Source organism: Ammospiza caudacuta, chromosome 22, assembly GCF_027887145.1.
Source record: "Ammospiza caudacuta isolate bAmmCau1 chromosome 22, bAmmCau1.pri, whole genome shotgun sequence".
NCBI classification, from domain to species: Eukaryota; Metazoa; Chordata; class Aves; order Passeriformes; family Passerellidae; genus Ammospiza; species Ammospiza caudacuta.
This window is the reverse complement of record NC_080614.1, coordinates 8,799,709-8,814,025: the sequence shown is the minus strand read 5'-3', so window position 1 is coordinate 8,814,025 and position 14,317 is coordinate 8,799,709. Positions and strand designations below refer to the sequence as shown.

Genomic DNA, 14,317 nt, shown 5'->3' with positions numbered 1-14,317 from the left:
AATTCCCATTGTCCCATTCCCCCTTTCCCAGCCTCAGGAATTCCCATTATTCCAATTCCCTTTTCCAGCCTCAGGAATTCCCATTGTCCCATTCCCCCTTTCCAGCCTCAGGAATTCCCATTGTCCCAGTCCCCCTTTCCAGCCTCAGGAATTCCCATTATTCCAATTCCCTTTTCCAGCCTCAGGAATTCCCATTGTCCCAGTCCCAAACCACCTGCAGGCAGCAGAACCTCCTGTTCCTGTGTCCCTGACCTGTGCCAGGTGTCACAACGAGCACAGCGCTGATCCAGAGCAGCTGCTGGGCCAGAAATCCCCTGGAATTTCATGGAATCTCCTGGAATCTCATGGAATTTCATGGAAGAATCTCATGGGGATTGCTGGGCCAGGAATCTCCTGGAATCTCATGGAATTTTGTGGAACCACCTGGAATTTCATGGAAGAATCTCACGGGGATTGCTGGGCCAGGAATCTCCAGGAATTTCATGGAATTCAATGGAAGAATCTCTTGGAATTTCATGGAATTTCATGGAAGAATCTGACGGAGATTGCTGGGCCAGGAATCTCCAGGAATTTCATGGAATCCAATGGAAGAATCTAATGGAAATTCATGCAAGAATCTCATGGAGATTGCTGGGCCAGGAATCTCCTGGCATCTCCTGGAAAAAGGAGCCTTTCCTGTTGTCTCCATCGGGGAGCCAGCCTGGAAAATGCCTGCCAGGGAGGTAAAAATCTTCTCCCACCCAACAAACAGCAAACCAAGAATTTTCTCCTTCCCTGCTCCCTCCCAGCCACAGGAGGACCCTCCAGGCTGCAATTCCAGGGTTTTTTCCCCATTTTTCTGCCTCCCAGCTGTGGCAGTGCAGAGGTTACTGCCTCTCCTGGCAGGGTGTTTGAGAGGGAGCAGATTTGCTGTGGTTGCTGCTCTCATGGACTGGATATTTCCTGACTGCAAGGAGCCAAGTCCAGGCTGGACAAGGCTGAAATCTCCTAAAATCACCCAGGGGGGAGAGCAGCAGCTTCTGTGGGGTTCAGAGAGGGGATCAAAGGGACACATTTAGGGGTTTTAAAATAATTATTGTATTATTTTTATTAATAATTTTATTTATTTATTATTTTATAATTAATTTTATAAATATAAATAATTTTATTAAAATATATAATTTTATTTATTTTATAAAAGATAAAATTTAATTTCTTTTGTAAAATATATATTTTATTCAATTTATTTTATAAAAATATATAATTTTATTTTATTATTTTTATTAATAATTATTTTATTTTATTATTTTATGATTGTCCAATCTCTAATCCTGCACAGCTCTGCTTCCTGGGGCTTTGCTGCTCCAAAGACATCCTGCAAGAGCAGCTGTGTCAACATTTTTGCTGCTCTAGGAGGATTTGAATTTTGAGTTTTTAACCAGTTTCTCCACTCTGAGCTGAGCTGTGCTCCCCAGCCTTTCTCCCTCCCCACTCCCAGGGGAATTTGGGGTTGATTCTGCCAACCCCGAGCATCCCCTGGCTGCCAGTGCTCACCACAAATCCAGGGGGGAATTTCTGTGGATTTCACCTGCCTCTGGTTGTTATATCTCTATAATATATCTCTGTATCTATAGAATATCTCTGGTATTTAATGTTCCCATTTCTTTTTTATATTTATTTTTTTAAATTTATTTTTTATTAAATCTATTTTTTAAATTCCCCACAGCCCGAAGGTGTCAGAAGCTCCGCTCATCCTCCAGCCGCTTATGGTGGCTGCATCCCAGGCTGCTGATCCCAGTGCATTCCAGTGAAATGAAACATAAAAAAAACCCCAACATCTGGTGAGAGCATCACCTTGTCATTGTGAGAAGGCAAATTTGTGTTTGTGGCTGGGGAACAAGCAGGGAAATGCTGGGGCTGAGAGGTGCCTGCCTTGTCCCAGCCCTGCAGTAATGACAGGCTCTGCCATTGTGGCTGGCCCTCAGTTCTGTCCTTTGCTTCACATTTCTTGCTCTAAACTGGATTATTTCAGTTCTGTCTCTTCAGTTCTTGCTCTAAGCTGGATTATTTCATTTCTGTCCCTTCAGTTCTTGCTCTAAACTGGATAATTTCAGTTCTGTCCCTTCAGTTCTTGCTCTAAGCTGGATTATTTCAGTTCTGTCCCTTCAGTTCTTGCTCTAAACTGGATTATTTCAGTTCTGTCCCTTCAGTTCTTGCTCTAAACTGGATTATTTCAGTTCTTTCCCTTCAGTTCTTGCTCTAAAATGGATTATTTCAGTTCTGTCTCTTCAGTTCTTGCTCTAAACTGGATTATTTCAGTTCTGTCCCTTCAGTTCTTGCTCTAAACTGGATTATTTCAGTTCTGTCCCTTCAGTTCTTGCTCTAAACTGGATTATTTCAGTTCTGTCCCTTCAGTTCTTGCTCTAAGTGGATTATTTCAGTTCTGTCCCTTCAGTTCTTGCTCTAAACTGGATTATTTCAGTTCTGTCCCTTCAGTTCTTGCTCTAAAATGGATTGTTTCAGTTCTGTCTCTTCAGTTCTTGCTCTAAACTGGATTATTTCAGTTCTGTGTCTTCAGTTCTTGCTCTAAACTGTATTATTTCAGTTCTTTCCCTTCAGTTCTTGCTCTAAAATGGATTATTTCAGTTCTTTCCCTTCAGTTCTTGCTCTAAGCTGGATTATTTCAGTTCTGTCTCTTCAGTTCTTGCTCTAAGCTGGATTATTTCAGTTCTGTCCCTTCAGTTCTTGCTCTAAACTGGATTATTTCAGGGCTTCGTGGCAGCTGGAGGATTTGGTTTCCAGAGAAAAGTGAAAAATGAAAATGGTGTTGGTCTTTTGCTGTTCCCATGCAAAGTTTTTTTTTTTTTTTCCCCATATTTTATCTTGAATTTTATTTTATTTTTCCTTGCTGCCTTTGCCGCTGCCAATTAGCTGTACCCTTGTACTCTACTACAGCACTCCCTTCTACTTTCCTGTCCCAGGAATTTCACCCTTTCTTCTTCCCATGAGTGGGTATTTTCTCCTTTGATCCTGGTGGAACACTCTGTATTTAAAGGAGCTGCTGATGATGAGCCTGGAGCACTGACAAACCCTGCACACAGGTCCTTGTGCTGTAATTTGTGTCAGCAGATCATTAATGCTGGCATTCCTTTTTAATTAATGCGTTTATGGCTGTGAGGATGGCGTGGATCCGCTCCTGTTGGTGCCTCTCAAAAATTGCATTAAAGGATGCAGAGTTCCTCTTGACATCAGAGCGTTTTTCCTGAGTTTTTCTGGCTGCTGCTCTTCAGTTTTGATTTATTGGGAAGTCTCTCAGTGCAGCCTGAAAACAAAAACAAAACAAACAAAAAACAAAAACCCACCCCAAAAACAAACAAACAAACAAAAACAAAACCAAACAAACAAACAAAAAATATTAAAAAAAAAAAAAAGCCAAAACCTCCTCTGGCTGCAAAGCTTCAGATTCCTGGGATTCGTCTCAAAAGCATTAATAAAAACCAGTTAGAAAAACAGAGAAATTGCCCAGGAAACCAACACTGATTTTTATTTATTTTTTCTTTCCTATTTTTTTTTTAAATTCCAGACAGAAGCTGCCCAAAAAAAAAAAAAAACTACTGACCAAGGAGAAATGGGGAAACAACAGGCAGCAAAATCAATCAGGGATGGAAAAAGAGACACAAAGCAGCAACTCACAGACACCCACAGAGCAGGTGTAAATTATAGTTTTCTGTTAAGTTTAATATTTTTGGCATGACCAAACTGTATGAAGGTAAATCTAGAAAAATTACTTCTCTAGAAAAATCATTTTACTAAAAAAAAATATTGATTTTAAGTACTTGAGATGATTGTTTTAATTTAAATGCTGTTAAAAATAATTTAAATGATATTAAATGCGTTTTCTGGTCCCTCATTGATGTGTGCAAGGCTCTCCCTTGGTCAGAGCACACTTGGGTCTGTCCCACACAGCTCAGGCAGCTCCTGGGAGGGAAAATGTGGAATCTGAGCAGGAGCAGGAGGTGGAACATAAAAGGAAATGAGTCACCCAAACTCACAGAGCTCAGCAGCGGCAGGACTGGGAGCAGAGCCCGCACCAGCTGCACAGATTTTGGGAAAATTTTGAGAAAAACTATAATTTTTAACTTTCATCTCATCCCTCTTGCCTCTCAGGTCTTTCCAGAATTCCCATTCCCTAGGGGAATCAGGAGCCATTTCTACCTGCTGCTTCTTTACCCCAGTGAAATTACATTTTTTACCTTTTATTTCATTTAAATTATTAAGTACCTATCTCTCAGTTTATTCTGAGAGCAAAGAGTGCCTTCAACATAAGAAAAAAACAGCTCAAAATCCATGAGGGGATGGAAAAATGTGCAGCTCTGAACTGGAGTGACAGCAATCAGAACTCCCGTTCATGGATCTGCATCTCTCCATCCTTCCCTGAGGTCCACAGCAGCAGCCAGCAACTGGATTTTCCTTTAAAAAATCAGGATTTTTTTCAAGGCCACTTGCAACTGAGTGCTCCCAAAGCTCCTAAATTGATACAGAAGATCCCCCAAAATCAACTTTTGAACCTGAGACAGAGGAGTGCCCAAGCCATGTCACGGGACTGACTCACTGCCATGTGCTTCTGGAGCATCTCCAGCGTTCCCAAATCCACAAGGAATCCATCAGGCTGCGCTTTGGGGGATAAATCCTCAATTCTGGTCCAATTTAACAGCAGGAGGCTCAGAGGAAATGGCTGAGGCATCAAATCACCCTTTGAATTCTGCTCAGAAGGTTTGTCCTCAAAAATGGGGGAGAAAGCAGCAGCTCCTGGCTGTTCTTCATCCATTTTCTCAATTCCAGGGAAAAGCCACCAGAGCTGGGTCCCTCAATCTCTAAAGGGATTTTTCATCCTCTCTCATTCCAGATTTTGAGGCATTTTATGTGGAAGCTGTTAATCCTACACAAAGTTCTGGAGAAAAGTGGGGAGAAGCCACTGAGCTGGAAAAGTGCCCAAAAATCCTGCAGCACTGTCCAGAATGCCAGGTCGTTCCCAAAGCCCTGGAGGAGGCTGACCACAGCACAAACCCTGACCACAAACTGAATAAATTTCACTCCTCCCACAGGCACCATTAAATCAGATTTCACTAACCTGGGAAAAGCTCAAACCACAATCACCCAGTACCACCCAAACTGAATTTCTCTCCTCCAACTAAATCAGATGTCTCTAACCTGGGAAAACTCAAGCTACAGCACCCAGCACTGCTCAAACTGAATAAATTTCACTCCTCCCACAGGCACCATTAAATCAGATTTTTCTAACCTGGGAAAAGCTCTACTCAGAGCACCCAGCACTGCTCAAACTCAATTTCACTCCTCCAACTAAATCAGATTTCTTCAACCTGGGCAAAGCTCAAGCCACAATCACCCAGCTCTGCTCATTCCTATGAGGAACAAGAAAATTCTGGGAGTCCTCAGGAGCTGAGAGGTGACATTTTGTGTCCCCTTTGTGGCCACCAGCACTGTGCCTAAATCACATTTTGTGGCTTTTCTGCACGTGGGAACAGAATTGTTCAAACAGCAGGTTTGACACTAATTGCAGCCCATCCACTGCACCCGCCTAAAATAATTAAGCAGTGGGATTGCAGCTTATTTTGAGATCAGAAATGACTGGGAAAAGAGTGGGAAAATTAATGGGTTGGTCCTGAAGAGGGTGCTCGAAGATACCTCCCAGAGTTGGGTTATTTACCTCAGGTTTGCAGGCTGTTTCATTAAAAATAAAAATACTCTGGGTGAAAGGAGGCTGCTTTCCATAATGCGGTGTAATGCTGCCGCCAAATTGTCCAAATCCAAATTTAGACACATAAACTTGGAGCCTGCTCAGCTTTTAAGGGGAGGCTGTGTGAAAAGGGTGTTTGCTCAGGATTAACCCAAAAGGACTCTGGAAACTGTAATTTTAGCTAAAAAACCCTCAGGGTGCTGCTTGCTTTGCCTCCTTTGGAAATCAAGGGAGAGTTCCCACTCCACTTTGGGGGTGACGCCACGTGTGGAAATCCCAATTTCTCCCTCAGAACAAGGTGGAAATCCCAATTTCTCCATCAGAACAACAAGGAAATGCATATTTATTCCTCAGAACAAGGTTTAAATGTAATTTCTCCCTCAGAACAGTGTGGAAATGCAATTTCTCCCTCAGAACAAGGTGGGAATTCATAGTTCTCCTTTAGAATAAGGTGGAAATGTGTATTTCTCCCACAGAACAATGTTGAAACGCAATTCCTCCCTCAGAACAAGGTGAAAATTAATATTTCTCCCACAGAACAATGTGGAAGTCCACACCTCCCTCAGAAAAAATGTAGAAACGCAATTTCTCCCTAAGAAAAACATGGAAATGCAATTCTTCCCACAGAACAAGGTGGAAATTCATATTCCTCCCTCAGAACAAGGTGAAAATCCAATTTCTCCTTCAAAACAATGTGGAAATGCAATTTCTCCCTCAGAAAAACATGGAAATGAATATTTCACCCTCAGAGCAAAGTGGAAATCCATATTTTTCCCACAAAACAACATGGAAATCCCCACTTCTCCCTCAGAAAAATGTGGAAATGCTCACAATTCCACATCCTTGTATTAACACCAGTCATTTTACAAGTGAGAAAGGAATTCCAGGGTATTCCAGCTGCTGAGAGGCTCCAGGAGTGGTTTTTTCCTAGACCAAAGGCAGAGCAATTCCCTCAGACAGCACCTGCCTGAGCAGCACCAAGCCTCAATTAATGAACAATTTTAAAAATCCCAATTTTTTAAACATAGCCACTTCCATTTAGCCTTGTCCATTCCAACTCCTCCTTCTTCTCATAATTTTGCAGAAAATAAAGCTACATTTAAGAGGGACAAGTCTCTGTTTTAGAGTTCTTAGTGTCCATGCAAAGAGCAAGACAAAGAAAAACCCTAAATCAGGGATTTGACCCAAAAGTGATGTATCAGCTTAAATCCTTAAATCCTCTGACTCACAGAACTCCTTGTTTCAATTTTATTCCTCAGTTTTGTAGGAAAAATCAAGCAAGAATGGATTATTCCACAGGAAAACCAGCACCCCGTGTTTGCTCCAAGCTACCTCAGGTGTTTACAGCAGCTGGAGTTATTGATATTTTTATTTATTTATTTAAGAACCAGCAGGGAAATAAACATCAAAAAACCATTTTTCAAACCAATTTCACATCTGCTCCAGGCTGGGTACAGAGTGCTGTTGTTTTTGGAGAGGTTCAGCCCAAACGAGCCCAAACCCAGATGTTTTCCTGGAAAACCATGAATGGTGAAAAGAAAAGGTGGCATTTGAGGCAGGCCCAGGTGCTGTTTGTAAAATCAGGAATTCCACCCCAGCCAGGTTTGCAGCTGGTGGGAACAAGCCTGGTTTGTTAAATTTGGAATTTTTGGAGCAGGAAGGATCCAGGACTTGAGGAGGTGAAGGTCACAGCTCCTGCAGCCAACGTACACCAATATTTTGGTTTTTTACATCAAAGTGCCCCATTTAATAGGGCACAGTAAAGGTACCCACTGTTCCTGCTGAGAATTATTAAATTTATTAATTATTAATGGTGCTCAGGTCCTATTAATACACTGAAAGGTGTTTTGTACACCAAATGTTATAAACATCTCCTGGTACTGGCTGATTTATTCCCAATTTTGAGGCTGGAGCCTATTAGTGGAAGAAAGAACAATTCTCACAATAAAAATATCAGAACAAACCTTTTTTTTTTTGTTGTTTTTGCAGAGAAATTCTCCAGCAGCAAAAGGATGGAGAGTTCCTGGGAATGAGGATTTCCTCCAGCTCAGGGTGAGCATCACCCCTGTTCTCTCCCTCTGATGTCAAAAAAACCCAAAACAAAACCAAACAAACAAATAAACAAACCCAAAGCAAACAAAAACCCCAAATAGAAATAAACCACACACACCAAAAAAACCCCAAAACCTGCTCTAAAAAACCAGATTTTAGGCACAGCAGCCAATACAAGAGGAAGATTATTTCTCTTTATTTCTCTTTTTGTTGCTCCATTGTGTGCAGCAGTACCATAAATCTTCTGCTTCAATCCTAAAAATCTCCCATCATTTCCAACACCTCATCATGGAGCACCCAGCAATTTTCTAGTTATATAAAATATTGGAAATTGATGCAGGTTTTTAGGAAAAAGCTGCAGGAAGCAGTTATTTCCCATTTTTCCCCTGCCCATACACAATCAGGCCTGACTTTCAGCTGGAATGTATTTTTTAAATTCAACTGGATTTATTTGTGGCTGAAATAACTTTTATTTTATGTCCAGAAGCCTGTAAAAAATCTCAAGAATCCATGCTGATGTCATTGAACACCACATTTTCTAGAGAAGACTCTTAAAAATGTATTTAGTTCTTACTCTGGAAAGAATTATTGCTCTCCAAGTTAAGGGGACAACCAAAATCCTGTTAACATTAAAAAGAAATTGTATTTTTGCCACTGCCACCACATTGCTGGGCCCTGAGCTTTCCAAAATGGGGCAACAACCTCCAGATTTGGAATGGGATTTGGTTCACAGAAACAAAATTCAGAATTTTCTTCCCTTCCAAGTCAGCTGATTTTCTGTTTTAGAGCCACCTCATTCCAGTCAAACCTGATCAGAGAGAAAATTCCTGAATTTCTTCTGTTCAGCTGAGCTGCTGCCTGCATAGAATCCAAGAATTAGGGGGAAATGAGAGACATTAGATTTATATTGCAATTTTGAGGGACCTTTTCAGCCCAACGAGAAAAAACCTCCCCATTTATCTCCAAGCTCTGTAATGAACACCAGGAATTTGTCTGGCTTTCAACCATTTCCTCTCAAAAAATCAGAACAGCAAAATAATGGAAATTTTCAGTACTTGTGGAATTTTAAATCAAAGCTTTCCTGTTTGCAGCTTTATTTTGTTACCACAGCTACACATGCACATGAACCTTGGTTAAGTGAGCAAAGTCAAATATTTTGGAGAGGAAAAACTCAGATATTTATTTGGAGGAAGCTCCTATTAAAGCTTTGTGAGCATATCCTGGACTCATGCTCCCTCTACAGAAAATCAGGGGCATTTTCCACCTCTCTGGATGTTCAGTAAAGTGAATTTTAAATTCCATCTTGTGCTCAAAAACACTGAAAGAAGCTGACACAGCCCTGGGGTGTAAAACCTGATTAATTCCTTGTAAAACAGAGGTTTTTCCACAAGGAAAAAACAAATCCTGAGAGACTGAAGATATTGGGAAGGAATTCTTGCCTGTGAGGAGTGGGAAGGCCCAGAGAAGCTGTGGCTTTTTGATTTCCACTGATTATTTTCCTCCCTTTCAGTTTATTCTCTCCCAGCAGAAAAAAATGAATTATTTTCAAGGAATTTCCCAGCTCATTCTTTTCCCCTTCAGCCCTTTGCCAAAAGTGAAATCAAACTAAACCACCCAGAACTGCCTCAAACCCCTCAAAAAAGCAGAACCCAAAGCAGACCCCAGATAAGAAGTCCTTTATCAGGGTTTATTTTAAACACCTGTATTTTTCACAGCTTTCACAACTCTCTTCAACCATGCAAAAGCAGCTGATTGTATCAGGCTTGTCTCAGGCACAAAAGTTTTTGTAGTTAATGAATAATTAGCTCCAAGATTCTACTTTGACCAATATTTGGATGTTTTACATGACATGGGTCAGTCAAAAGACAAAAAATAACCATTTTTTATTGGCACAAAATAGAACACAAAGAGAAATGTGCCTTTTGAGGATGCTCAAGGCTCCACATAAGAGATACCAAAAGCTCCTGCAGGTCAATTCCATGGAATTCTGATCCAATTTCCCACTTAGGAAAACCCCACCATTTCTGCAGTAAGGCTGTGAAAAAATGCAATTTAGAAAAGAACTTTTCCAAAGTTTTGTGCCATACAAACAACAGGAAATTCTTTCACTGATCCCTTCTCCCACACCTGATTTTTCTTAGGTTCAGCCTCATCTCAAAGAGGGACCCCAGAAATTCAGCAAAAAGAGCTCACACCTCTCCTTTGGGGAGGAAAAGTTTCTCCTTGGAAAACTCCTTCCTACAATTTTCATCACAATCAGAAAAAGGTTACATGTCATCAACATACTTAAATATTTTTTTTTAATTACAATTGCAGGTTAAAATTTGTGACAGGTGAGGTTTTTTTATCGCTTGGAACTCCTCAGGTAGATCTTGGGGGTTTGCCAGCCTGCAGGGGCACTTTTCAAGCCAGCTTTCTTCCAGATGCGCTCCAAATCTTTCTCAAATTTGATCTAAAATAGGGAAAAAAAAAAAGAAAAGAAAAATAGTAACACAGCTTAGAAGTAACAGCCACTGCCCACGTGTCTCAAGGACAGTGTAGGTGTAACACACACAAAGAAAACAAAGGTTTTAAATGTTAAAATGTTGAATTTTACTGCAGAAAATTCATCAGAAGACATTAAAATGCACTGAGATTTGGGCAGTTTCATTTTTAAAGTCCTGTGCAAGGAAAACTGAGAAGGAAAAACCAAATTTTAGCCACTTCCATTTAGCCTTGTCAAGTATGACTGTCCATTGCAACTCCTCCTTCTTCCCATAATTTTGCAGAAAATAAAGCTACATTCAAGGGGGACAAGGCTCAGTTTTAGAGTTCTTAGTGTCCATGCAAGGAGCAAGACAAAAAAATCCCTAAATCAGGGATTTGACCCAAAAGGTGGTTTTCTAAAATTCTCTGACTCGCAGAACTCCTTGTTTCAGTTTTATTCCTCAGTTTTGTAGAGAAAGTCAAGCAAGACAAGCTTGACTTTAAAATAAAGCTACATTCAAGAGGGACAGGTCTCAGTTTTAGTGTCCATGCAAGGAGCAAAACAAAAAAAAAAATCCGTAAATCAGGGATTTGACCCAAAAATGATGTATCAGCTGGTTTTCTTAAATTCCTGACTCACAGAACTCCTTGTTTCAGTTTTATTCCTCAGTTTTGTAGGGAAAGTTAAGCAGGTCAACCTTGACTTTAAAATAAAGCCACATACAAGAGGGACAAGTCTCAGTTTTACAGTTCTTAGTGTCCATGCAAGGAGCAAGACAAAAAAATCCTCAAATCAGGGATGTAACTCAAAAGTAATGTATCAGCTGGTTTTCTTAAACCAGCTTTCTCAGTTTTGCAGGGAAAGTCAAGCAAGACGAGCTGAGCTCATCCAAGCTGATTTTTCCCTAAATCCATCCCCCAACACCTGCACAGAGGCTTGCTCTGACGTGAGGGCTCACCTGCCGCTTCTTCTTGCGCCCCTCCTTCACCCTCCTGCGGATGAACTTCCTCCTCTTGAGCAGCTTCTTGTACTTGTGCCTGTTCATCTTCCTCCTGCGGATCTTGAGCACGTTCCTGCACTGCACTCTGTCGCCCTGAGCTCCCTCTCCCTCCTCCAGCTGCCCCGTCCCTGCAGCAGGGGGACACTCCAGGGGCTCTGGGCGCTCACGGCTGGCTTCTTGCTGAGCCTTGGGCAGGGAGTACCTGACGGTGAGCCAGCTCTCCAAGGGGCTGATGGAGAGTTTCCTGGGGATGAGGATCTCCTCCAGCTCGGGGTCCAGCGTGTGCCACTGCTGGGGCTGGGCCCCGCTGGGGTTCTGGGGCTGGGTGCTGTAGCGGGCGCACGGGGAGCGGCAGCACAGGAACGAGGACACCGACCTGGGCAGGAGGTGGCCTGTGGGAGAAAAAAAGGGGGGGGGGGTTTGTGCTTAAAAACCGCAGGATTTGACAGAGAAAAGCTCTGCCCGGATCTCAGACTGACAGAGAGAGCTGGCCAGAGCAAGCTGATAAAGGGAGACGCTCAGAGAAGTTGTATCGACATCATAAAAGCGAGGAAGGATTTTCAAGCCTTCGATTTTTCAATTTTAACTACAATGCTGTCATGCTAAAAATGTATTATATTTTAGTGGGTAAGCTGCCCAAATCATGCAGGCAGAGCAGGGTGGAGGTTCTGAAGGGGTTGGAATTCCATGGTCTTTAAGGATTCCCTTCAGTGGGAGCTGAAGGGGTTGGAATTCCATGGTCTTTAAGGTTCTCCTTCACTGAGAGGTGCCCCTGCCCAGCAAGGAGTTTGGAATCCCATGGTCTTTAAGGTTCCCCTTCAGTGGGAGGTGCTAAAGGAGTTGGAATTCCATGATCTTTAAGGTTCTCTCTCACTGGGAGGTGAAGGGGTTGGAATTCCACGGCCTTTAAGGTCCCTTCCAACCCAAACCCTTCCACGATTCCATTAAGGGGAATGTTCTTGTGTTTTCTGACTGAAAATCAATTTGGAATGGTAAGGAAGTGTTGGCTGTGTCAAAACTCTCTGTTGCTAAGGAATCTTCTCCAAAGCCACACCATACTTACATAATAAATCAGAGACATAAAAACATTTAACAACCACTGACTCAACAACAGCCTCTCCTTCCTGCACTGCCTGGTGGAAAAAAAAACTTCTGGGAGCCCAATTAGCCCAGGAAAATAAATCCAAACAAACAGAAATCTTGGCCACACAACACCAATTTACCTGCAATTCTCGAAGCCTTCAGTAACTGGGAACTCAGCCGTGATATTAACATTTTGTTTCTCCTTGTTCACTGGCAGAGCCAGCAATGACTGTTCAAATAAGAAAATTCATTCAGTCATGCAAACGTGCGGCTTTAAAAAAAACCTTCCCTATTTAACCCCACAACCCCAAAAGACCGGCTGAGAATCTTAACATCCTCTTAGTTTTACCCTCAATCTGTCGGGCTCTGCTGTGGGGGTCAAGCACTTTGGCAGCCGAGCCGCGGAGGGAATTTATCAATAAACCTTGGGTTGTTTCAACTTTAAAAACACGGCAACTTCAGGGTCCCTAGGCCGGCAGGAGCAGGCGCGCGGCCTAAGAACGGGCGGTCCCCGAGGGGCCGCCTCCTTCCCCTCAGCCCCCCCGGCGCTGCCCCGCCCCGGGCGGGTCCGCACGGAGCCCCCGGGCCGCGCTTCTCGCCCTCCCCTCACGGCCCCGCCGCCGCCGCCGCCATCACCCACCGGCCCCGCCGCCGCCACCGGAACTTCCGGCCGGCCGCGGGAGCGCCCCCTGGCGGCGCGCGCGGGGAACGGCCCCGCACGGCCCCTCAGGGTCCCGCGAGGCGCCGGTGTCGGGCCCTGGCGGGCGGTTATGGCCCTTCATGGGACTTTGTGGTTCTTCATGGGCCTTCAGGGGCGTTTATGGTCCCCCACGGCCCCTCAGGGTCCCGCGAGGCGCAGGTGTCGGGCCCTGGCGGGCGGTTATGGCCCTTCATGGGACTTTGTGGTTCTTCATGGGCCTTCAGGGGCGTTTATGGTCCCCCACGGCCCCTCAGGGTCCCGCGAGGGGCTGGTGTCGGTCCCTCATGGGACTTTATGGTTCATGGTCCCTCACGGGCGTTTATGGCCCTTCGTGGTCCCTCATGGGCGTTTATGGCCCTTCATGATCCCTCACAGCCCCTCAGGGACCCGCGAGGTGCCAGTGTCGGTCCTTCACGGGCGTTAATGGCCCTTCATGGGACTTTGTGGTTCTTCATGGTCCGTCACGGGAGGTTATGGCCCTTCATGGAACTTTATGGCTCTTTGGTCCCCCACGGGCGTTTATGGTTCTTCATGGTCCCTCACGGGTGTTTATGGTCCCTTACAGCCCTTCATGGTCCCACAAGGGGCCGGTCTTGGTCCCTCATGGGTGTTTATGGCCCTTCATGGGACTTTATGGTTCTTCATGGTCACTCACAGGCGGTTATGGCCCTTCATGGGACTTTAGGGCCCTTCATAGGACTTCATGGTTCTTCATGGTCCCTCACGGCCCCTCAGGGTCTCGCAAGGGGCCGGTCTCAGTCCCTCATGGAACTTAATGGTTCATGGTCCCTCACGGGCCTTTATGGCCCTTCATGGTCCCTCACAGTCCCCTGTGATGCTGTGAAGGATTCTGTGATTCTCTGAAGGATCCTGTGATGCTGTTCCAGTGAGCTGTCCCTGTTCCTGCAGGGATCACGGAAGACACACAGCCACCTCTCCCACACCTTGTCTGCACCAGGGCGGGTCTGGTGGCCGCTGTCCAGGCGCAGCCACACCTGTCCTCTCCCTCACCTGGCTGCTGTTTGTCCTCCCTGCCTCGGCACAGGACCCCACCATCCTGGCACAGCATGAAAGGGCCTAATCAGCTGGCATGAGGGAGGGATGTCAAAGCCAATCCCAAACTTCAAAGAGCTTTTTGCTTTTGTACCTACCTCAGCCAGAACACAGGAGATTTATTCACCAGCTGCTTTGAGTATTTCAGAGCAGAACAAGGGTCTGTCAGAGATTTATTCAGCAGCTGCTTGTAGTATTTCAGAGCAGAACAAGGGTCTGTCAGAG

At 44.1% G+C, this 14,317-nt stretch overlaps 1 protein-coding gene across 3 annotated transcripts; it reads right to left on the bottom strand.

Annotated features, from left to right (window-relative positions):
- Positions 1-8,004: 8,004 nt before the first annotated feature.
- On the bottom strand, positions 8,005-14,215 carry AURKAIP1 (aurora kinase A interacting protein 1). Of its 3 annotated transcripts, none has more exons than XM_058818716.1 (4): positions 14,191-14,215; positions 12,480-12,568; positions 11,215-11,648; positions 8,005-10,241 (listed from the first exon to the last, which is right to left on the bottom strand). In XM_058818716.1, exons 2-4 carry the CDS (start codon positions 12,529-12,531, stop codon positions 10,134-10,136), a joined length of 594 nt encoding a protein of 197 aa, XP_058674699.1. In that variant the 5' UTR covers positions 12,532-12,568; positions 14,191-14,215; the 3' UTR covers positions 8,005-10,133. The 3 variants fall into 3 exon arrangements, with proteins under 3 accessions (XP_058674699.1, XP_058674697.1, XP_058674696.1); XM_058818714.1 differs by lacking the exon at positions 14,191-14,215 and adding an exon at positions 12,980-13,011; XM_058818713.1 differs by lacking the exon at positions 14,191-14,215 and adding an exon at positions 12,689-12,869.
- Between the last annotated feature and the right edge of the window lie 102 nt (positions 14,216-14,317).

Excerpts from the sequence above, each read along its gene's own strand:
- AURKAIP1 (XM_058818716.1), bottom strand. The coding sequence starts at position 12,531 with ATGTTAATATCACGGCTGAGTTCCCAGTTACTGAAGGCTTCGAGAATT. Across the intron at positions 11,649-12,479 it reads GAAGGCTTCGAGAATTGCAG|GCCACCTCCTGCCCAGGTCG; the intron begins GTAAATTGGTGT and ends TTTCTCCCACAG. Across the intron at positions 10,242-11,214 it reads GGCGCAAGAAGAAGCGGCAG|ATCAAATTTGAGAAAGATTT; the intron begins GTGAGCCCTCAC and ends TCCCTATTTTAG.